The sequence below is a fragment of the Neopelma chrysocephalum genome, unplaced genomic scaffold, assembly GCF_003984885.1.
Source record: "Neopelma chrysocephalum unplaced genomic scaffold, ASM398488v2 Primary Assembly neopelma1_60, whole genome shotgun sequence".
In the NCBI taxonomy this organism is placed as follows: Eukaryota; Metazoa; Chordata; class Aves; order Passeriformes; family Pipridae; genus Neopelma; species Neopelma chrysocephalum.
In genome coordinates, this window is record NW_020897715.1 from 814679 (window position 1) to 838523 (window position 23845).

The window sequence follows — 23845 nt, forward strand, 5'->3', positions numbered from 1 at the left end:
TGTTTGCAAGGGACATGAAGAGCTCTTTCCCTTGCCTTTTCTCTTTTAAAAAAAACCTCAACACCGGCTGTTAAAAATGATGTGGTGAATTTTATATGAGTCAGCCTGATGTAAGTTTTACAGAAAAGAATGAAAATAATGTGTAATACTATATATTTTTAGATTTGTAAATTACATGCGTGCTCACCGTTTGATTCAGTATTAAAACACTGTTCATCTTAAGAGATTCTTTTGTTGCATGCAGGCATCATCTGACGTGCTTTCTTTTCCCTACTTTTCCAAAGGCAACCTTCCTCTGCACTTTTGCTGTAAGTTTTATGTATGTCAATAGTAAATTTTAATTCAAACTAATTTTAAAGAGAACAAAACCAGTCTACCAATATGAATGCCCCTAAAATATATGCTGGTTAAAAGTTTATAACAGAGGATATATTGCTTAATGTCATTTAGAGTAGCTAAAATGCCAGTTGACTCCTTAAACAAATGCTAAAGTGTATTATTTCTTGCTAAGAAACTTTACGATGGATTGCAAGTGCAGTGTGTCATGGCAACAAAAATATTTGGATAAAAATTGTCACAGGAATTAATGTAACTTGTACTTTACACTTTTTAATATATTTTTTAAATTATCAATGAAAGCTAAATGGTTATATGATTTGAAAGAACATTCTCAGTTCTATATATATTTATAAATCTGTACGTTCATTGTTACTGCTTCACTCAGCTGAAGATAATAGAATAATTTCTCCTTGGCACATATGTTAGGCTGTGCATTGACATGACACCCTAATAAATATTTTGACTCGAGAGCTGTTGTTTGTTGCTGTTTGTCAGGTGGTTAGAACGGTCTTTTGGCTGCTGCTCCCTTCGCGAACTAAAATATTAAAATGTATGCTTTCACTCTGGCAGTTTTCTTTTTGTACTTCGTGCGTTTTCTGACTGCTCATTCTTTCTTTAAAATATAGTACTGCGGTGTGCTTAATGCATCCTGCTCATCCACTGAAATACACTTAATTGCTTATGGTGTTTATGAAACACTTAATATTGGTTTTATGTTTGCTTTTAAGAATGGCATGAAATCATATTATGTAACAGAATAGTTCAGTAACAGCCTCGAGAGAGACAAAATTTCAGTGTTCTTTTCCGGTTTAGAAAATATAATAATAATAATTTCACATGCTGATTTTTATGCCATTTCCTTGCTATTTTGTTTATGGAACATTTGATCTTAAGTTGTTGAATCATCTTAGTTGGTCTGATATATAGCAGCACAGAATAACAGAAAGTCTATTCCAATTAATCTTATTTTATATTTCAGTCCAAACACTCAAAGTTATAAACTAACCCCCAGTAATAATTCATTTTCAATTAGAAGCACAGTTTTATTAGCTCTGACTGCTAAGCAGTTTTTTGTTTAATTAAAAAATCCAAAATATATATAAGCAAACATGTAACTCACGTTTGTTTTTTTGTCTGTGATTTTTCAAACAAGATGAAGACTAGAATAATACATTTAGAATATGTATCTCAAAATAGTTTTATTTTGCATACTAAATTATACAAAATTTATAGAAATGTTCTTTGAGAAGATCAGTGATTAATACAATTGCATTAAAATGGAATTTTAAAAAGTTAACTATTACTTTAAAAAGTAGCCAGTCTAAATTAACATTTCTAAAGAGAAAATGAGATACTGTTTTGTTGGGGTTTTTTTGCCAAGCACCTTAGCAGTTTTTTCAGTTTAACTAGCTACACATGTCCAGGCATTCTGAATGCAATTTTAGATCATAAAAAAAATAGTTGTTATATGAAAACTGAAAGTCTAAAAAGATGAAACCTTTCCGAATGTAATACAGTAATTTGTGCTAGGCAATTATTTTCCAAAGCACGCTATAAGGAAACAAACATATAAAATACTCATGCAAGCTTACTCACTTACTGTTTAAATATTAAAATAGTGACTCAGAAAAGCAATGTACACACACTTAGCACAAAGTTGTTTTACTATCACAGTTATCTACATCTAAACTTGACATCACACAGCATTTTTAGAAGACTCAAGTATTAATTTCTCGGAAGCAAGACAAGTTCAGTAAGTGTATCAAAATTAGTTTACCTACTTCCACAGCGCATTAATACTGAAGAAAAGGCATGATCTTATTTCATTTAAGTGTCATGAAGCAGAAATATAGAATAAGCATTTGTCAATATCCATTCCAAAAAATCCCAACTTTTATTTCTCCGCATTTCTTACTTTTCCCCATGTTTCTTCAGACCCTCTTCACGTTAACATTTCTTCTATTTCCAGAAAAGAGAAGGGATGGGGGGAAACCCCAACAACAAAACCCCACAAACAATCAGCAAAAGCATAATTGGTTTATATTGCCTTTCAGCTTGTGGCCTGTCCTCGTATTATTAAATCAGATCATACATACTCCCCTAAAATTCAGCTTGGAGTAATCCTCTGCTACTTAGGGCTGGATGAAAAGAGTACTCATTGTGAATTATGTTTCATCTGTCACAATAACCTTCTTTATTCTTTAGTGCACCTCCCCTTTGCCTGCGGCAATTAGAGAAAATAGGTATGCCTTGAAGTATGAGATAGTGGTATCTCAAAAATATATATACTGATGTCATATACAGACAGCGCTGGGTAAGCAACACCCTGAAGAATATATAAGCCCTTTTTGATGCAATCCGGATTTTATTAGGACAGAGTAGAGGCAGGCACATTTTACAATGAGTAGGTGCTGATGGCTTTCACTAGATTATTGTTTTTTTGACAGGCAGTGATCAGAGAGTTTGCCATTCTGTTAAAAGAAGAGTAAAAACTTGCTTACCGACTGATTTCAAGAATGTATCGTTTTCCATGTTAGCTACAATTCTGGGGGGTTTTTATTTGAAGGTGTTAGAGCATCTTTTTCTTCACTCTCCCTGAAATTCTTAGAGTTCTGTTGAACTCTTCGACTGAACACTTCAGCTACATTTTCTCAGTGGTTTAGCATGATTTTCATTATTTCTTGCAATGGTGTCGACATTTATCGGTATAATTTTTTTAATTAAATGCATATTAAAAAAATAAGCTGACCAGTGAATATCAAAAAGGTTTGTGCAATAGTACAGAAGAGCAAAAAGTGCTTTCAAGGTCCCATGTTAATTTTCTGAATTATTTGTCTTTCTATATCAAGGGAGAAAAAAAAGAAGATTCTTTTAGAGTTTTAGCCACCACTGTCGGGTTATTTTATCTATTACAATATCTGTCTTTTCTTAACACTATCTACTTTATTCTATTTAACAACAACAAAAAAAAAGCCGTATTTGTTGGATTTTTTACTTTTTGAATTTATCTTGGAAGCTTTCCAAGTTCACTTTTCTTCCCCCTCACCCCCCCTGTTATTTTTAAAGCCTTATGGCAGCAAACGTCCAGTCAGTATCTTGTTTTGAAATGATTCTGGGCTATTCATACCAATTCAAAATCAGCTGCCCTTGCACTTTAAGAGGGCTGATGTTCAACTGGGAATGACTAAAAGAGAAAGCACCTTTAAAAAAAAAAAAAGGTTAAGTGCTAAATCAAGCACATTACAACAAAGAGATTCTGTTGTGAGGCTGGTCTAACATTAGGACACTGTTATTAAAGTTCCTAAGAAATTACTATACTACAAAAAACCAATAATACTTGTGAATAAAGGAAGAGAGTTTGACCCACTGCACAGGTTTGGGCACAAAAGTGCTTGCTAAGCTATCTATTTCACACATGCAACGACAGAAGGTTCGATATTCATTCGATCGATGACTGAAAAGGCACAATGGCAAAATCGGACGGACTTCTTTTCAAATACAGATCTCCGATGTCCCCCTACAGTCTGCAGTCGCACGGCTGGTGGTGTGGCACAGACGGAGCAAGGGTTACATCAAGGCTGTTCTCTGGACCGTGCAAACAGTCTAGACCAATGACCTGCAGCATCGTGCCCTTTGAAGAAGAGACAAGTTCAGTCACGACGAAGAAAAATCAAGGCGTACCCCTTTTAACAATAGGGAGCAGCTCGTGGCTGCAAAGAGGTAAGCAGGGGTAAGCAAAAAAGGCATCTGCTTCCATGGTTACAGGCCAAGCATGGGAACCTTGCTTTTGAAGAGGGACGGTTCTCAGGCTCCCTCACAGGCTATGTCATGCATTATAAGCAAAGGCAGGTTGAGCTGAAATCCGCAGAGTTATTTCAGAGTAAAATGATACGCGAGCACATGGCTGTTAGCAAAAAAAAAGTCACATGACTGTTTGGAAGCAGCCTGGCACAGTTTCTGAATCGAGCCTTTCGTTTGGGGCAGTTTCTTCTTCTTTTCTTTTTATATTGTCTTTTTTTTTTTTTTCTTTTCTCCGCTTTTTCAGCAAACTAAGAAAATTGGGAGAACGTTTATATAGAACAAACATTTGTTCGATATACAAGATTCTGGCTATTCTCCTTCTCTAAACTGAAAAAAGGTCAAGGGTCAATGTTTTTTCGTGACAGGGCCACAAATCCTTTTGTTAGCGTAGCTTTAGCAAATGCCATTTAAAATAAGATTTTGCTTTTCTTTTTAAGTGCATATTATTATAAGTTTGACAGAGTCTGAAAGTAATGAATTTCTATTTCTCTGCAATAACTTTTGTATTCCAGTATTTTACCAGTTATTTTTCTTCCTTTTGCTAATTTTCGAGATTTGCACTTCTAGACAGGACAAGTGATAATGCACACAAAAGTCAACACATAATAGTCCTGCCTTCTTTGGGGGGCAAAAAAAGAAATTATCTGCTAGCTATAGGTAGTAAAAATGTGATCAGTGACAATATGCCTGTGGTGTAATCATTAACCTTTGAGAATCGTTATGTTTTTACTTAGTCTCCTTTTGCTTTGTTGCTCCTTTATCTGCGGCATATTACATTTCCTCTTGAAAAATTAAAATGTGCAGTGTATTTGCTCCGGCATAAGTGTGCCTGTTTTTTTTAATTGTGTTTATTACATCTGTTCTGTGACATTTTAACTGTTTGTGGTAGTTTGTAAATTTTGATGGCTTACTATTTTATTAGAATTTTACTGTTAAAGAGTTTGCTGTAGGACCAGTAGCTTGTGTTATAGACATGGTATGTTGTTCTGTTTTATTACAAGCTCTACAGCATTTGTGTTCTTATTATCAGTATGAGATTAATTTTATTCCAACTATTCCTGTTAAAATGGGGGGGTGTAGTGGGGGGGAATGTCTAGCGAACTGTTGAACAGAGTTCGAAGTTCCAGGAGCACTAATAATTACACAGGTAATTTCCATCAGTATTTTTTCCTGCTCTTCAATAGCTGCAGGGACCTATGGTACTTGGTAGAATTTGTATTGCTATTCCTATAAATGTAATTAATATTTATGAGTGTATCAAGGGCAGTATTTTCTCAGGGTGTATTCTGAAGTTTCGTTGATGTGTAGGTTGGTTTGATTCAACTTCAGACTGAGGACTGTGTATTCAAGATGAAAGTATGTGAACTAACAGTAAGTTGCCTCCAAATAGCAATAGGCTTTTTTGAAAAAAGTCTTTGGCCTACCCTGCACAGTTATGGGTCAAAATTATCTAAGAAAAAAATGCACAAAAAATATAAATACGCAATATAAGCAATTAAATATTAACAGCAAAAGTAGAAAGCCCATTATCTTAAAATGGTCATGATCCGGATTAATTAGATTCATTCTGGGTAATTTATATCCTGCATATTAATTCAGTTTTCAGATAGACTTTGACATGATTGCAAACTGCAACTTTGCTCCAGAAGGTCCATTAACTTGTCCCATCCGCTGAAGACAAGAATTTGTTTGCTGGTCTTTTGTGTAGGCTGTTAGATGTAGTACAGCATTGTGGTATTCCTGCTGAACTATAGATGCATGTTAATGATGACAAACATGTTCATATGCTGACTGCAGTTTAGAAATTCATACACCATGTAGAAGTGTTGTGCCTTCAGCTTTATTTAGGCTGTGGAATTCTCTTAATTTTTGTTACCTTCAATAATAAGTTAAAATACTAAGTACTCAAGTCTTACATGTATGGCATAAGCAATGCAAAAGACAGTGCTGCTGTATTTGGTATCCAAGCACTGCTTGAAATTATTCTCATGCTAGTAACACATTAGGTTTTAATAAACAAATTTTAGAGAGAGATTTGGCTACTAGAAGGAAGATTTTTAAAGTAAAAGGCTTCCCTCTTGTCCATTTTAATGCCATTAATAAGAAAATAATTTCTGGATTCACAGCCTTCTGCACGGTGTACCAAGGGGAGGATCTGATATTAATTATGTTCATGATCATTCTTGAAATAATTAGTCTTCTCCTGTAAGGAGCCGAGAGCATTGCAATGAAAGATGTGTAAGGCTTGGTGTTGAAGGGAATAGTTGTATCTCTATGAGCAATGAAAACATGACTGAGAAACCATTAAGTTTTAGTTCTGTTGTTGTTGTAGGGTGGATTTTACCATGTGTTGATGTGTTGCCCCAAAGTACACACACTCCTGTCCCTCTTGTGTTGTCAACACTGAGGTTCTGAAAAACATTGGGTTATACTGAGTTGTTGCTTGAGTGATGTGCCAACTTTGCACCTGGTTCATTCAAGCTAAAGTTCAGGCTGCCAGTTTGAGGCCTTTTACTCCATTTCAGCCAGTGATGACTAATAACTGGATATTTCTCTTTACTTTCCCCTTTGAACTATCCATTTAAGTGAAGGAGCAAATCATCTAAGCATCTTATCCCCCTTCTTGAATACCAGGGCTCTAAGGGCCTCAGGAAGCACCACTGTTTTCTAACCTCCATTGTGATACAGAAGCCAATTCAACCTCTCTGAACCAAGGAACTACATCACTGATTTTGAGAACAGGGAGAAAGAGGGCTTTTTTTTATACTGAAGATACCTTCTGGATGACGGGGAGTTCTGTGGTTTGCATAGCAAGGATTGTCAGGTGCAATTTCCTTCATAATCGATACAATTCATGCCCCTGTTGTCTTCAGAATGAAATCCTTTGTTTTTACAAGAGAGGTAGACAAAGTTTTAATGCAGTATGCTGGAGGCAAAGGTCGCTGTGTTATCAGTTTACTTTACAGGAATTTTACACTGAATCGCTCCCTTGAATTATGGGAGGTACCAATCTTACCAGCATGATTTACCTACCCTTTCTTCCCTCCATTTTTCCTTACCTGAAGAAATGCAAGGAATTATGGAAATCTGTTAAGATAGCTGAACCAATGCAGAACATCTAGCCTACAAAAACTTCAGCAGCTGAGAAAAAGGTTTTATTTTGCCAAAAGTCTCATAATTTGAGTCACCCAGGTAAGATTCTTCAAAAAAAGTGTCAGCTCTGTCTAAGTACACCAAACCAGAACAAAAAAACCCACGATCCTCTTGTTCAGTGAAGATTTGGGTTCTGCAGTTTGGTGCCATCTTTAAGCAATGTATACTCTGGCACTTTATTATGATATGCAGCAATGTTGTATGCCAGCATTTTAAGGACAGTAGTTTGTCAAGGTGCACATCCTAATAATCTACTGTATAAAGCAAAGGCAGCAAAACCCAGAAGAACCCCAAGGTTTAGCCTGGGGATACAGGATGAATTACAGTTGTCTGAAATTTGATGAAAAGACACCTTTTTAACTCAAGGTTTTTAAAAGTGCTGCCAGGTTAATCCCCACCAAAAATCCAGGATCATCCTTTTCTAGATTTCCTTAATGACAATGAATATTCAAGCCTGACTGTGGACTTGCTTAGAGCAAGGACTTGGAGAAGCCCATGTAGCAAAGAATCATCAAAGCTTGAAAGTGTGTTGTTTGACTTTTGGTATCATGTGAAAGTCTATAGGCTTTCCTCCTCAAAAGCAAGAGGCCTGATAGATCAGTTAAGCCAGTAACAGTTGCAGTTGTTTGCTTTTGGTACCGTAGGTGGATTTGTTTGTTATAAACTTGGGAATGACTAACTGCGTCAACTTCGATTTAAGATACTAAACAAATTAAGTCTCTCTGGCTCTTGAATATTCTTCTTAGTCTATAATCCCCACCAAAAAAAGCCTTAGAAAGTCTGATTAAATTGTTGCCTCTTATTGAAGTCTCCTTCCAAATGCATTGAAAATAAATAGCAGATGCAGCATGCACTCTGAGTCAAATGACCAGAAAGACACATTTTCTCACTCATAGTTCTATAATGTTTTGAAATGAAAGTTAGTCTGATTCCAGGAGCATCTCAAGTGTATAAGGTTCTTTTCTATACTGCCATTTTATGAGCCTCTGATATTGATAAGTAGAAGTCCCTTTAATGCTTATATTCTGTTCACAGAAAGAAAAGCTTTAGCATTACTTAAATAATGTTAATCTGAAATAACCTGATATTTCTTGTAGCTTTCTAATAGAGACCTGCAGAACAACAGCAATAAGAGCTTTCTTCTTGTATAGAGTTAAGTTAAGATCTTGTGGCTAAGTTAAGATCACAATCATTGTGATATGATCTCAGGGCAAAAATATTTGCTGTAAAGGTCTGGTCATAGAATCGTAGAATAGTTTGATTTGGAAGGGACTTTAAAGATCGTCTAGTTCCAAACCCCCTGACATGGGCAGGAACACCTTTCACTAGACCAGGTTGCTCCAAGCCCTGTCCAACCTGGCCTTAAACACTTCCCAGGATGGGGCAGCCACAGCTGATCTGAGTAACCTGTTCCAGTGTCTCACCACACTCATAGTGAAGAATTTCTCCCTAATATCTTACCTAAATCTATCCTCTTTTAGCTTAAAGCCATTATTCCTTGCCCTGTTACTACAGGCCCTTGTAAAAAGTCCCTCTACACCTCTCTTACAAACCTCTTCAAGTATTAAAAGGCCCCAGTAAGTGTCCCAGGAAACTTCTTTCCTCCAGGCCCGACAACCCCAACTTTCTCAGCCTGTCTTCATAGGGAAGTGCTCCAGCAACAAAAAAATCAAACAGGACCAGAGCATGTCTAACCTACTGCTGGTCTTGGTTTTAAAATGTTGTGTTGTCTGGGAAATGACTACTTTTTTTTTTTTCTTTTTTGATTTCTCCCAAATAGTTAGTCATGAAAGAGGGAATTCTCACGGTAAATACTGGCTATTTTATATACAGATATGCCTTTGGTAGAATTATTACATCCTGTTTCAGGAAGAGGGGTGGAAATTTCCCCTGTGTTTGCATTGGTTGAAGAGCTCTGGAAGTTATACTTTACTGACAAGAAAGAATGATAAAGAAATCTTGTAATGCTTGTACGCTCATGAGTAAGGAACTTTGCAAACTAGAGAGAGCATCCAAAGTTTGTGCTTAGCAGTATATGAAAGAATACATAACAAAATGATAAACAAGAACACTAATTTTTTTAAAAGAGGAACTTTGAAAAGGTCAGCATATATGCTTAACAAATGCTGCTGCCAGGAACGTTTATGAGAATTCTGGCCCAAGAAAGTAGAATTTCCATAGAGAATGAAAAATCTGATCATTTTTGGTTTATGAGGGGCAAGATGGTTGATAGTCTGACATTTAAAACGTAAGTGGAATTACATCCTGAAAAAAATCATATTTCTCTGAGATGACATCTCTTTGAACCTGCTGTGGCAGGGATTTTGGGTCTGAATATGTGTTGTGTGAGAACGCTAATGGTATTTCTTCACTCATTATTTCTGACTAGGTGATCTCACTTTTAGGCTGTACTGTTAAACAATTTTAAATTGACATTTTCCCCCCACAATTTTATTTGAGTTTCCCTAAGGTGCTACTGAAGTCTGCCTGGTTTTTATTCACGGAACAAGATAATTCAAGAAATACTCTTGTGGGCCAGACTAATGGTCCATCTACCTTGATGCTTATTTTGTGAAATTGCTAACAGGGCATACAGTTGGGGGATAGCACATGGGCCTCTCTGCTTTCAGGGATCCTTTTCCCTTGTACTCTCTTGACATCCATCTTTTTTGGATTTGTGATGTTGGATGGGACATCCCTGCCTTACCCTTCAGTATCTGTTCATGGACCTCCTGTCCATAATTTTTTGCTTTAACCTGAACTATCTGGAAGTTAATCCTTTTGGTACTGTGGTCCAAGGAATGAAGTTGTCAGGTGTTCACCTTTCTGAGATTTATTCTGAGTTTTGGTTTCAGAGCACCAAGTAGGATGACAAGTACTCATAGTTAGTTCTACTATGGTAAATAACTCAGTTTTAAATTGTTCATGCTTGTGTTCAGCAATCTTCCAGATATTCTCTAATTTGTATTTAGTTTGGGTTTGGATTAAAACTTTTGCCAGTTATCCCCTCTCATAAGGGATTTTGTCTAAACACTTGTGTCACATGAAGAATTGTTCAAATGCTTGTATGTAAACAGGATTGGTGAGATGTGAAGAAAACCTTCATGACTGTGTACTGGCCAAATCAAAACTCTCAAAATATCCAATCCAGCTTGTCACTTGCTGCAAAACCTGGGATAAACTTCTTTATCTCTACTAGCACTTCCCTCTCAAAGCAAAGAAACAGTGGTAGAGTGGTTACGCTTTTCCCATTTTGTAGCTCATATCTGGAGGATTTAAGGTAAATTCTTAAGATTCAAAAGCAGTAAATTTTAAATATTAGTCCACTGTGAGACCATATAGTACAGTAACTACATTGATTTGTCTATGGAGGTGAGGGAGAGTATCAAATTCCTTCTGATTTTAATTTGTTCTTTGTGAAGCAAAATTCTGTAATTATTCCATTGGAGAAGATGATAGAAACACATAATTGCACCTGTTTGTTTGATTTTAATGTTTAACTTTTACTATTCAAATTTTTCAAGCATCTTGCTTAGAAGATGTAGTTAAGGATTGCCAAAAAGCATCCACCTACTTTCTCAAGTCTACATCCTTTTATTTTATCAAAATTCAGCATTTTGTTTTCACCGCTGAATGTTACTACAATCTGATTTCCTAAAATAGCTGTTGCTCATATGCCAGACTAGAATAACAATTGTCAAATGGTAATTCTGTCAAATCATTACACAAGCACTTGATTTTTGAGAGGAAATTGTGCCACCTTTAGTTACTGTGGGTTTTAAAGGCATACTAGAAGAGCCATTTTCAATATGCCATTCAAAAGTGCCATCAATGAATAATCCAGAGAAAACTTCACAACTGGGAGAGTGCGAGGAATATAAATAGGATGGAAGTCTGAAAACTTAGTTATATATGTGGTTAGGATTGCTTCTGCTATTATCTGATATCTGAAGATTTTTAAAAAGGAAATGAAGGATTATATTAATAAACAACAAAATAAGCTGTTCAGTGAGTTCAGTATAGATCTCTCCAACTGAGGTATTTGTTTAGACATGGTCAGTGAAGAGTATTTCTAGGACACAACAGATTTCACCCAGTCAGAATCTCTAAAAACAGGTCAGATGAATCGTGCTGTGAAATGTCTCTCTGATTCTGAGATGGCCTGCAGTGACTAGCTCAGAGATGCTGCTTAAAACTAGGTAAGATGAATTTAATCCAAAATGACTGCGGTCCCAATGATCTGATATGTCCATAGATGAGGTTTATGCCAGTTAAAAATGTACCAAGTTAGACCTTTCAGATAATGAAATAAAATGATTAATGCCTCCATGAGAGGCACCACAACAGCCTCCCCAGGACTACTGCCAAGCATTTAGGGGGCCCAGGTACAGGAAGCATGAACTTAGGTGTAACAAACAGAGAAATGAGAGAAAAACAAATAGGGGGAAGGGAAAGGTTATTGTGAGGATACTAAAACCTTTATTTCTCTTGAGTAAAATAAAGGCCAAGAGAAACAGTATGCTGTGTGGAGAGGACAACTGTGAGTTAAGGAGAACAATTATTTAATCTGAAGAACAGAGCTGGGACAGAAATAATTGGCAGAAAATCAGACTGGAAGTTAGAAGATTTCCAGCCATCAAAGCAGTAGTGTTCTGAAGGAGTCTCCCAAGAAGGTGGTCAGGTTCTGTTTTTCCACACACGTCTAACTGTTTGCAAGGTGGAAAATGATACATTTATGAAAGGAATGCACAGTTGCCTTTGATAGCAGGAGCCTGGACTTGAAATGCCACCACTTTGATCCTAGAAGGGGATGAACATGCATGACTGCACTTATTGAAGTGACAGTAATTATGCTGTAGATATGCCTATACTATCAATGTGAATATGTTGTGGTGCTTCTTTAAACTTGTAATTAATACTAATTGAGCTCTGAGAAACTGAAGGGTTCCTCGATTAAAAATCTTGTGCTTTTCCTGAGTGTAACAAGTTTGCTAACTTATCCCTCTTCTTGAAAAACTCCATGTTAATGAAAGGAAAGCACTGTATGTGATATGTTGATAACAAACAGCTCAAAGCATTTCTTACTGTGTAAGCTAAACACATTTTCCCAGCATAGTGCTTCTGCTACACGTGTTTTCCCTTGGTATTGTATTTACTGTGCTAGACATGTGATTGCAGATTAATACTTTCTCTAAGTATTCTGCTAAACACAACTTTGTGTCTGCTTTGAAGAAGTTAGCACAAATGAGAAAAATTATAGGTTTTGTGCATAAATTCAAGCTATATGTTTAACAATGCACTGAGAGGAAGAAAAAAAAGAATATTCAGGTGCTAAAATTTAGTCTAAGAAATGGAGCTGGTTGGCATGAAATAAAAGTCATAAAATCATGACTATTAGCTTGCATAGGTCAGTACACAACTGAGTGTCCAGCCAGCAAGAGTGCCCCCAGTTTGTGATGTGCTGAAAGGCTATGGGGTCTGCAAGACAGATGTCATGGTACCACCTTATTTTGTTACTTCAGCTGCTGGTATATGACAAGTCCCATAAATTTTTTAACGTGTTGAAGTTCATCAAGCCTTGAAAAAAAAAAGATTCCTCTTTTTTGTCTTTATATTTTGTAATTCTGGGAGATAACATTATGTCTTTCTTTGAAACGGGGTTAATTTTAAAATAACGGGTGAAACTCAGCTAGTTTATTGCGTGAGTCCTGTATCCTTGTTCTGATGCCCTGCATCTTTTCCAGGTGTGCAGCTGCCATTCTGTCTCAGCAGGACTGTGTTTGCCACTCCATGAGCTGCAGGTAAGCCCTGGGGCCATTACCCAAAGTTTCAGAATCCCAGTCACCCAGTGCACATGGGACCATGGGCAGTGCTGAGGTTCTCCATCCCATGGTGGCTTTCCCAGGATGGGGAGGAGACACTCCCTCTGTGTTTGAAATGGCTCCCAAGGAGCTCAGTCATGGTATTTCTCCTCACAGCACAGGGCTGTGTTTCAAATCAGAATGTGCCATTGGACCATGTAGTTTAAACTCATAAGATTTTACATTTTGTGCTGTCACTCCCTTGTATTTTGTCTTTGAAGCAGGAAATTATTTATTTTTATTTAATCACTATTTATCTTTATAGCAGGAATGCTTAATTCCTGAAACAAACTATCAGAATTTGTTTCTTTTACCTAATTTAAATTTGACCAGCTTTAGCTTTGAGCCATAGATGGTATTCGTTTTCCTGTAATCACTGCTACATATTTGTTCAAGTCAGCTAAAATAGATCTGATATCTCTTAAAAATTTCACCGTAACACATTGCCCAGTATCCAGTAGTTGTGGCTCTTTCTTTACCTATATTTTTCCCCATGTCCTTTTCAAAATATACAGAATTTTTCTAAATGTAACTGTAGGGTTACTACTGATACTGCAGTTGGAGGAAAAAGCAGTTGCCTGGCACTCCTACTTCACCAGCACTTTGAACATCACGGGGTTGTGCTAAACTTTTTATGCTGGGCCCTTGTGTTGAATGGTGGACCCCTGTGCTTCACTCTGTTCCTTTCGACAATGACTCACTTGGTTTCTCTTTCTGATCTATGGATGGATTTTTGAGTGCATGGTTGTTCACACAGGTTTGCATTTTCCAGTTCAAACCATTTTGGACAGGCTCATACTCAAATTCTTTGATACCTTTACTTTTCCTCTCCTTTCAGATGTTAGGAATGAGTTTTATGGTAGGTTCTGCTCATACTCCCAGCTGATGTGAATGTGCGATCTCAGAAAAATATCAAGCCATAATGAAAAGTTTATGCCAGGGTTTTTTGAATTATGCTATATCTAGAGATTATCTTCAGTTAAAATGACACTAATTTGGGCTACTGGTAGTCTAGTACACATCCATGTCAATGGGTTTTACCTTTTTGGTTTATTTAGAGGAGCTGGCTATTAAAAGTGAAATATTTACGAATATTAGCCATAAGTGTGAAAAACAAGTCTGCCTGGCTGCTTAATGTTTAATCAGTAGAAAGTAGGCATATCACTGTGTTCTTGAAAAACAGTATTTCACCAACCTATTTCAACTGGAGCAGGTGGCAGAGGCCTAGCTTTTTGCATACAGTGGCATTCCCAAAGCCAGGCCTGATAGCTACACTTCGGCTTTCCTTCTCTCTCTTCCCAAAGGCTTCACAATCATATTTTTTTTCCCTCCTGCTTTTGTTTCCTTCTTTTATTGTGAATCTTTTGTTGAGGTCTTGGTTCCTTTCCTTCATTTTTTTTTGTGTATCTGAGACCAGGTTTTTTTTGCCATCGTTGTTTTCCCTCAATCTTCTGTTTATCCATAAAGCCTGGATAATTTTTTTGCTTTATTTTGGTGGTCTTTTTTTAACATTACCATACTTATCTGTTGTGTATATCTGGAGAAATTTTTGCTCTACTTTGTCTTTCTGCTGAAAAAGAGATCATGAAACTAAGAAAGGATCTTGAATCCCTGCCTGTAGGATGGTGGAAGCCAGCTGTCCAAACAGACTGTGTTTTTTGTCATAAATTTATTGGAAGATGAGTGTGTTTTATTAATAGGAATGTGCACTTTTGATATTATCTTTGCAGTCAGAATAGAGATGCATATAAACCCAGTTAATAATTCTGAATACTAATATTCATAGTATAGGAGTGAAGTCCTCTTTTTATAATATAGGACATTTTGTTCTGGAAAATTTCTTTTAAAAAATGGGAGAAGTTAAAGAAATAAAAAGAGGAACAATAATCTTTTGGCTAGAATCAATGATTAGTTGCTTCTAAAGCTGGGTATCCTACAGAGCAGTCCCCATCCACTAGACTACATTATTTTATGATACCTGGACTATGTTGAGAAAACTTTCTTGCTTTTACCAGTAGAAGCAATTGTCAGCTCCCACATTAAAGGCGATTTAGCCTGTATGTAATATAGCATGTACTGCCTGCAATATTTTTGCAGTAGATGTTACCTTAAGAAATCTGCACACTGCATATTTTTGTCAAACAATTATGCACAAGGTTTTTTCCATTTCCCCACTTTTTTGGAGTCCTTTAGTCTTTTTAATTGTTAGCATGTACTGTAAAAGTCCATTTATTATGCAATTGAAAGTTACCCAGTTATTTCTGTTTGGAAATTATTCTTGGAAAAAGACGATGACTGGAAATAACACCTGCACTTCTCAAATTTGAGAAAATTACAGTATACTGAAAAAACCCTTATGAAATTATATCTGTTTAAAAAAAAATCGAAACAACTTTATAGGATACACTGATCAATGTTGAACTTAGCTGTTAGTACAACACTTCATCCTACAGTTTGTCATTAAATAGAAGGAAACTGGAATAGCTCTACTCTACATGTTCAAAAACCCAGCATTCAGTCTTAAGGAAAATCCCAAATATAAGGAATGCCATTGTTTGCTGTGCATGCGGTGACTGGTTATATTAAGTTGAAGTTACTGCCATCTGGTGGGCAAAGTAGTGTTATATCCCAATAGTTGGAAGCAATTCTGTTAGGGTTATGTTCTCTGTGTGTGTGTGAATACCGTGTGTGCCTCTGTGTGTGTATATATACACACACGCCTATACAGACATCGATATAGATATATTTAATATGAGCATTTGGTTGCTGATTTTAAAAGAATTTTCAAATATTCAGTCATACAGAATGGCCTGCTGAATTGGAGATTAATTAAGGGTAGAGAAATGTAGGAAAGAAAATAAGGAAAACGTAAGAGGCAGAGCAGACAGAGATGTGAAATATGTGCTGCGGTACTGCCAGTGTGCCCACACTTCTGGTCTGGATTAACATAGAGAATCATGTATAGAACTGTCCTCAGAATATTTCTTCGTACTTTATACAGCTGGAGATCTTGCAGTTTGTGCAGTGTTTCGTGTTAATCATCATATAATAGAATCATAGAATGGCCTGAGTTGGAAGGAACTCAACCTTCGGTAAGGACACCTTCCACTAGACCAGGTTGCTCAAAGCCTCATCCAACCTGCCCTTTAACACTTCCAGGGATGGGGCATCCTCAGCTTCTCTGGGCAACCTGTACCTTAAAGCAAAGACCTTCCTGCTAATATCTAACCCTACTCTCTTTCAGTTTGAAGCCATTCCCCCTTGTCCTGTCACTACAGGTCCTTGTAAATAGTCCGTCTCTATCTTTCTTGTTGGCTCCCTTCAGGTACTGCACACCACAGTTAGGTCACCTCAAAGCCTTTTCCAGGCTGAACAATCCCAATTCTCTCAGCCTTTCCTCAAAGGAGAGGTGTTCCATCCCTCTAATCAACTTGGTGGCCTCCTCTGGACTCTATGTTAGAGATGACCACCAATTATTGCTGCAAAAACATCTGTGCAGTTTCTGCCTTATGCCTCCATTCCTTGCTTACGTTTTCTCTTTGCTGCAGTAAGTTTGCTCCTCCTTGAGTCTTGACATGTGCTTGTTTTAACTATTGCCTGATTCCTGAAGGATCAGCCCAATAGGAATGAATTTGCATGAGTGGTGCATCAGGGGAGTCTGTGGGGCATTTTACACACATTAAATTATTCAAGTTTTCTCAAGGAGCTAACAGTCTTATGTTAGATGTACCAGTGCAGTGAATGATAAACAAAGTGGTAAGTGAAGCAAGATTCAGTTGTGGGACACAGTGTCAGGTGTCTATCTTTAGTAAGAAGTTGCTCAGTAACCATGTGAGAATAATAATAGTGTCCAGAATTTGTTCTTATTTCATTGGTGTGGTGTCTGAAGACTCCAAATAAGATTAGGTCTACTTTGTGTACAAATATTGAATTGCTTTTGTGCTTGTCATATGCTGTGCTTTCTTTTGGTGGAGAGCAGTAGAAGTGATCCTTTGCTCTTGATATGCAGAATAAATTACCGTTTTCTCTACTATTAGGTTGGTATCAAAAATGTATCTTTAGCTGGCATCTTCTCATGCTCAGAGTCAAGGAAAAGTTAGGGAGATCCAAGAGTGCCTTGGGGTGCGTAGTGGTGCGGTCAGATTCCCAATTTGGATTGGTCAAATCCAAAGCCCTCCGGCTGCACGATTAGTCTCCGATGGCATCCCAGCTGCCACTGTGCCGGAGCTGAGGCTGGCCAAGGTAAGGCTACAGGAGGCATACATGGCTTCAGTGTTGTTCCTCGACAGTCTCTGGGTCCTCAGTGGCACATGATTAACGATGAACACAAGACACAAGATTTGAGTGGAGCTGAGATCCCTGGATTCTGAGTCCTGCCGATTTCAGGTCACTGAGGAGACTTGCTTCAGGCGGTCGTGAACATCATGCCTTGTGCTGAATTGGAAAAGCAAGAATCAGTGGCAGAGTAGTATTAGATTCCTCTTTAAAGGGATAACTAAGTGCTGCCACCCTATACTTTATTATAACATGTATATTGTTCTAATGACATCCTCTCTATTGTCTTCTTTTTTTTTTTTTTGTGGGGAGGGACCCTTGCTTTGGTGGGCTTTCTGATGCTGTAGTCTACAGAATATTGTTTCTTTGGCTGCTTGCTGGCTTAACAGTGACATCAGAGTGTCATGGTTTGAAAAGGCCCAAAATCCAATTCTGATTCCTAGCCCCCCACCCACATCTCAACCCCATGTGAGATGGGTTTTCTAGACAAAAACACGAGACTCAATATGGGGGAAAGGAATATATTACAAAGACTATACACATAAATAAATACTATAATACACTGCATACAATCTTAATTCTATATCTATCTCTACCATGACAGTAATATTTACAATGGGCCAAATCTCTTCTCCCTCCAAATAAAAGTCCAGGAGAGAAGAAGAAGAAAAGACCCCTTCCAGTCTCTGAGCAACAGGTCTCTCTCTAGGCAGCAGGCTTTCTTCTTCTCTTTCAGGCAGCAGTTGCAGCTGGATCCTTGCCAATACACACGAGGGGGGTCTCCAAGCCCCTCTCGGCCCTCCGTCTTCAAAACGGGGGTCTTTCCGTGGACTACGTAACCCCAGACAAGGTCGTTCTACCACGGTCATATCACGAAGCACGGGGGTCTTCATGACAGTCTGGTATCTTCAGGGGAAATCAAGCCCCTTCACAGAGCTTCTGTGCTCTGCTTCAAAGATGGCTGCCAGCTTCTCTGAAGCTGCAGCAAGGAGGGGGGAAGCCCAAGGTCACCCCCTCCACACACATTCCTTCGGCCGTCCTGGCTTATCTCTCAGGAGGCCATGAGCTTCCTAGCTCCTCTCAGCAGTGCATACTGCACTTTAGGACTCCTCTCAGTCCACCACCCCCTCCTCTTTCTCGGAGGGGTCTCTAGCGAGTTTGGGGGGTTTGGTTTGTCCAGTTCTTACCCCGAAACTCTGTTCCTGCTGCTGGCTTGGTTCTCTTGTCTTGTTGCTGCTTTTCCTTCTCCTCAGACACCTCTGTGTCTGCCTTAGCTGCATACCGGCTTGTGTTGCTCCTTTGGTCCTTATCAGTTGGCTCTTTGCCACTGCTCTTCGGACGCTGCTGTCTCCGCTGCTGCTCCGTCGCTGCTCCCAGCATCTCCCACTTCTACTTACAGGGGAGAAACTCCCCCAGTTCCTAGCCACAGGCACTCAGTCCAGTCTGACACTGTTCCGAGTCCCTGCAGCCCCCAACCGGGGGCTGGGGGGGGAAACAGAGGCCCCCAAGGGGCCGGAGCCCCTTCTCCTCGTGGCTCACCACAACATGGCCACCTCTTCTTCTTACAAGTACTACTGCTTCTTTTTCGGTCTCCAGAGATATGTTTATATTTTGCAGGAGCACTGATTGGGTCAAGCCCCAAGGGTCACCACCCCCTGGGGGTTACTACTTTCTTAGTTTCAGGGGGAAAACCTGGCTCAAACCACTACACAGAGTCTTGCTGAGTGCTTGTTTGACTGCATGTTACATTCTAGACAACTAACAGGAGCTCATCTGTTTGATAAGATTTGGGTTTCTGCTTCATTTATAGGTGGGTTTTTCATTCCTGTCTTATACAGACCATCTTATGAGGAGATTCTTGGTTTATACATTTACAAAGTGATGGGTCAAGTCCAGGTTGTGGGCAAACCACATTCTTCTTGCTCTCATATCTGAAAACAAATTCTGATTACAAAACCACGCGTGAAGAGGCCTTATGATTTCATGAATTCTCTCATCCTTGAATCTAATTAAGCAAAAAACCTAATGATATTGACTTTATGTGCATCTTTTGGATGTTACTGAATGAGTTAAGTGTGGTTTCAGAAAAAGATACTTCTCATCTCTCATAATTCTTGTTTATTTTGTTTAAAATTCTTTTTCACATGGTTGGTTTTTGCTGCCTGTTGTAGTTTTTTGTTTGTATTTTGTCTTTCTCCTTTTTCTGAACTCTCTAGGAGCCAGAATCCTGCCCAGATAACATCTGTCAAAAGGAAAACCATTAACCTTGTAATCCTGTCATTCTACTTTTAAGACTGCATTGCACATACAGGTGTCTGATTTCTTCATAAGTTTTAGAGGAAGTACTTTTTCATGACTTTACAATGTAATTGCCTAATTGTTTTTCAAGCAGACAGACAGTTTTCACACAGTAAGACTTGTAGTGGAAAGGTTTAATGGTTAGAGTGGTGGGGAATACCTGACCACATATTATGTAAGTGCTTTGAACTCAAGCCACAACCTGAACCATCCAGTGCAAAGATCTCTCTCTGACTTGCTCTGGTTAGCACAAGACAGAAAAGTGGAACAGCTTTCAGAAGGAAAATAAGCCCTGATTCTTCCTTCCATCCTGCAACTCAACATAAAGTTTAATTTGTGCTGTTGATAGAAGGACCTAAGCTGATTTGTTCTTGATTACAAAATTGACTGCTTTCTTTTTTCACTACTGCTGGTAAAATGACCAGCAGTGAAGCATTCTTCGAAATCCTGGTGGCACTGAGATGCAAGATTTCAGGAATATATTTTTCTTTTTGTCTGCCAGTGTCTTTTTTAATTTTTCCCTCTCTTTCCCCCTTTTCTCCTTGTTCCCATATAGCTTGACATATTTATTTATAATCCCCTGGGATTAATAAGCAGTTTGATAGCTAGAAAGTAATTGGTCTCTGTGCTTAGGATAACTGAACTGTAAGAGAAGCTTTTGTGGTGAAAGATGAAATAATACAAGACAGGGTTAGAAGGATGTATCTTCTGAACCAAAAATGACCATCTTCTAGTGTGTCTGTTAAGGTGGGTTAGTCTTATAGATGTTATATGATATGAATTATTCATTTGAGTATGTAATGCATTGCAGCATCTCAAATTTCACCTCTTTAAATCAAAATTTATTATACACATGTCCTTACTCAATGAGTTGATACAGAAATGAGTGAACTCTTTGAGTTCATTATGAAGGAAATCAGAACTGAGCACCATAGTGATCATAGCTGGTGTTGAAATTCTATGAGCATGCGGATGTTCCTCTCCAGGAGCACTCTGATAGATGTGATATTTCTATTTGATATTTGAATCTCCATTCTTGGAAATGTTCAGGACATGATTAGACAAGCTACTGCAAAACCTGCTCTTAGACCTGCTTCAGCAGGGAATCAGATTAGATGATTCTTAGATCTTCATTAATGGCATAGCCATAAATAAAGGGATTCAGTGCACTCCCATCAAATTTGCAGATGCCACCAAGCTGAGGGTTGTGGTTGACACACCTGAAGGACTCGATGCCACCCAGAGGGACCTAGGTAAGCTCAAGAAGTGGGCCCAGGGAAATCTCATGAGGTTTCACAAGACCAAGTCCAAAGTGCTGCATCTGGGTTGGGGCAACCCCCAGTACCAATCCAGGCTGGGGGATGAACAGATCCAGAGCAGCCCTGCTGAGAAGGACTTGGGGGTGCTGGTGGGTGAGAGGCTGGACACGACCCAGCCATGTGCACTGGGAGCCCAGAAACCCCCTGTGTTATGGGCTGCATCCAAAGCAGTGTGGGCAGCAGGGGAGGGAGGGGATTCTGCCCCTCTGCTCTGCTCTGCTGAGACCCCACCTGCAGTGCTGCCTCCAGCTCTGGGGTCCCCAGCACAGCAAGGACATGGACCTATTGGAGCAAGTCCAGAGGAGGCCACCAAGTTAATTAGATGGATGGAGCACCTCTCATATGAGGAAAGGCTAATAGAATTGGGATTGTTCAGCCTGGAAAAGAGAAGACTTCAGGATGACCTGAAGTGGCCTTCCAGTACCTGAAGGGAGCCTACAAGGAAGATGAAGGTAGGTTTTTGCAAGGGCCTGTAGTGACAGGACAAGGGGGAATGGCTTCAAACTGGAAGAGAGTAGGTTTAGATTAGATATGAGGAAAAAATCCTTTACTGTAAGAGTGGTGAGGAACTGGAACAGGTTTCGCAGAAAAGGTGTAGCTGCCCCATTCCTTAAGTCTCCAAGGCAGGCTGGGTAGAGCTCTGAGAAATGTGGTCTAGTGGAAGGTGTCCCTGTCCATGGCAGGGGCATTGGCACTAGGTGACCTTTAGGGTTCCTTCCAGCCCAGGCCATTCTATGATTCTGTGACTTCGACATCCCTTCCAAGCTCATTTATTCTGTGGTTCCTTGATATGAAACCTAGACTTCTGGATACAAGATATTCCCAAAGAATAGAGATTTCAGTACAAGATCATACTTCTTATCTTGAAGATGATGAATGAATGTGAGTTTTAAAAAATTGACCTAATTTTGAGGTAGACAATCACTATAATGAATTCAGTTTATGAACACTGGAAATTTTTAGATGCTTTATAAAGCTTGTCTCCTGAGCCTTTCTAAGGACTGTTTGGGATGGCGGGAGCCACTTCCTATGGAAATTCAAGTGCGAGGCACAATTCTTTTACATAGCTGTGTCTCTGACACAAACATAGAAGTACATGTATGCATTTATTAAAATAATAAAATAAAAGGAACCTTATCAAGTCATTTATATTTTAGACTTAGTTTCGCCCTTAGGGAAAGAGGAAATGATCCAACTATGGCAGATACTACTTCTAGCTTTTATTAGACTGCTGAGGGTACTTTGATAGCCTGGTGCTAAAGGCAGTAAAAAGACTATACCTCTAATAGAATACTAAATAATTTTAATGGTGCTTTGTTGTTTTTTAAAGCAAAAAGAATTTAAATACCTTATAACTTTCAGAATACCAGTGCTTTATTTTAAAATCTTGTGTATTAGCAATCTGAAGATCAGTAAAATGCAAACAATACTTTCTGAAATTCTTGTGCTGTCATCTGGTTTAGAGGGAACACCCTCTCTCTGGGGTAGAAAAGTAATTCAGTTTAGGACACTTAGCAATTTTGGCTTCTCTTGAACAAATATCTCAAGTAAAACAAACTTTTATATGTTTCATGCTGTTCTTACTCCTATATACTGAGGGAACTTCAAAACTTAAGTTATTCAGGTTAGTTGAGTTCAAGGAGCTGACATGATGTTTCCTTCAGATGGGGTTAGATTAAGTTTTGGGGAAAATAAGTTTCAATAACATGCCAGCATGTTGATATTCCTTTTCCTTGTGTGTTGTCCTTCCTTTTAGAGAGAGATTCACAACTGATCTGCAAGAAAGCTGACACATCATGTCTTTGAATTTAGTCTTGGCTGATAACAAAGAAACATCAATGAGCTTAATTTATGTATAACTTAACTTGATCAGCTACAAAATTAATATCTTTTGCAGTGAGTAGACAAGATGGACAACTGAGCTACGGTTATGATTCAGTATTTTGTTGTCATTCAGTTTTTTGATTAATCACGACGCAAGTGCAGAGCCAGCTTGGGCCCATGTTTTTCTACCTTAGATCTCAGTGCTACAGTAATGTGGTTAAAACCATCTTTAATCCACAAGCAGATTAGCTACTTTCATGCATAAACTCTGTATGAACCAAACAGGCTCCATGCAGACCTAATTTGAACCTCCCTCAATCCATTTTCCTGGATGAGGAATGCAGAAAATAGATGCAGAGGCAAGTCCAACAGCTATTATCAGTTTGGACTTGGTGTCAACTGTCCCAAACCCACAGTGAATCTGTTTGCAGTTGCTGTCACTTCCTCCTGCTCCATTTCCAAAAGGTGTTATTAGGTCAGGTTTTGCAAACATGGAAGCACTGAGAGGCAGCACTGGGCTAGAGCTGGTAAACTCCAGATCAGACTTCAGTGCAAAGCCTTTTCTCTGCACTCTTTTAACAGCACATGAGCACTCAATAACTCGAGCACAGCACTGACCCCACACTGGCAGAGTCTTTGAACTGTGAGGTGGGTTCCTGGCCCTCCAGGGTGGCACTGTGCTCTGAGGGATGCAGAGCTTTGCTGCATCACATCCAGCTGTGTGGAGCTACACCTTGGTCTTGTATTCTCTCTAAAACTATCTGTATTACCTCTGCATCATTTCACTTCCCTGCTCTCCCTCTCCAGTCCCCCAGTTTTGGGGAATCCAACCTGCTTTTACCTTGGACAACAGAGAACTGATGATGCTGCAGTAATGAGGCAACTTGAGGGGCTATAGTAATGCAGCATACTTATATAATCCCTATGTTTTTCATATCTATTAATTTTAAAGGATTGACTTTAATTTTACTTGAT

General features: G+C 38.6%; 1 protein-coding gene across 11 annotated transcripts in view; it reads left to right on the forward strand.

Moving 5' to 3' along the window:
• LOC113966595 overlaps window positions 1–23845 on the forward strand; it is a 290519-nt gene that overhangs the window by 137370 nt on the left and 129304 nt on the right. For 5 of the 11 annotated variants that reach the window (XM_027681488.1, XM_027681491.1, XM_027681492.1 and 2 more), the window contains one exon: window positions 13038–13094. In XM_027681488.1, coding sequence (XP_027537289.1) covers window positions 13038–13094 — 57 coding nt within the window. Of the gene's footprint in view, window positions 1–13037; window positions 13095–21818; window positions 21929–23845 lie in introns of those variants that run through there. The other 6 variants (XR_003533884.1, XR_003533886.1, XR_003533882.1 and 3 more) reach the window with 2 other exon arrangements.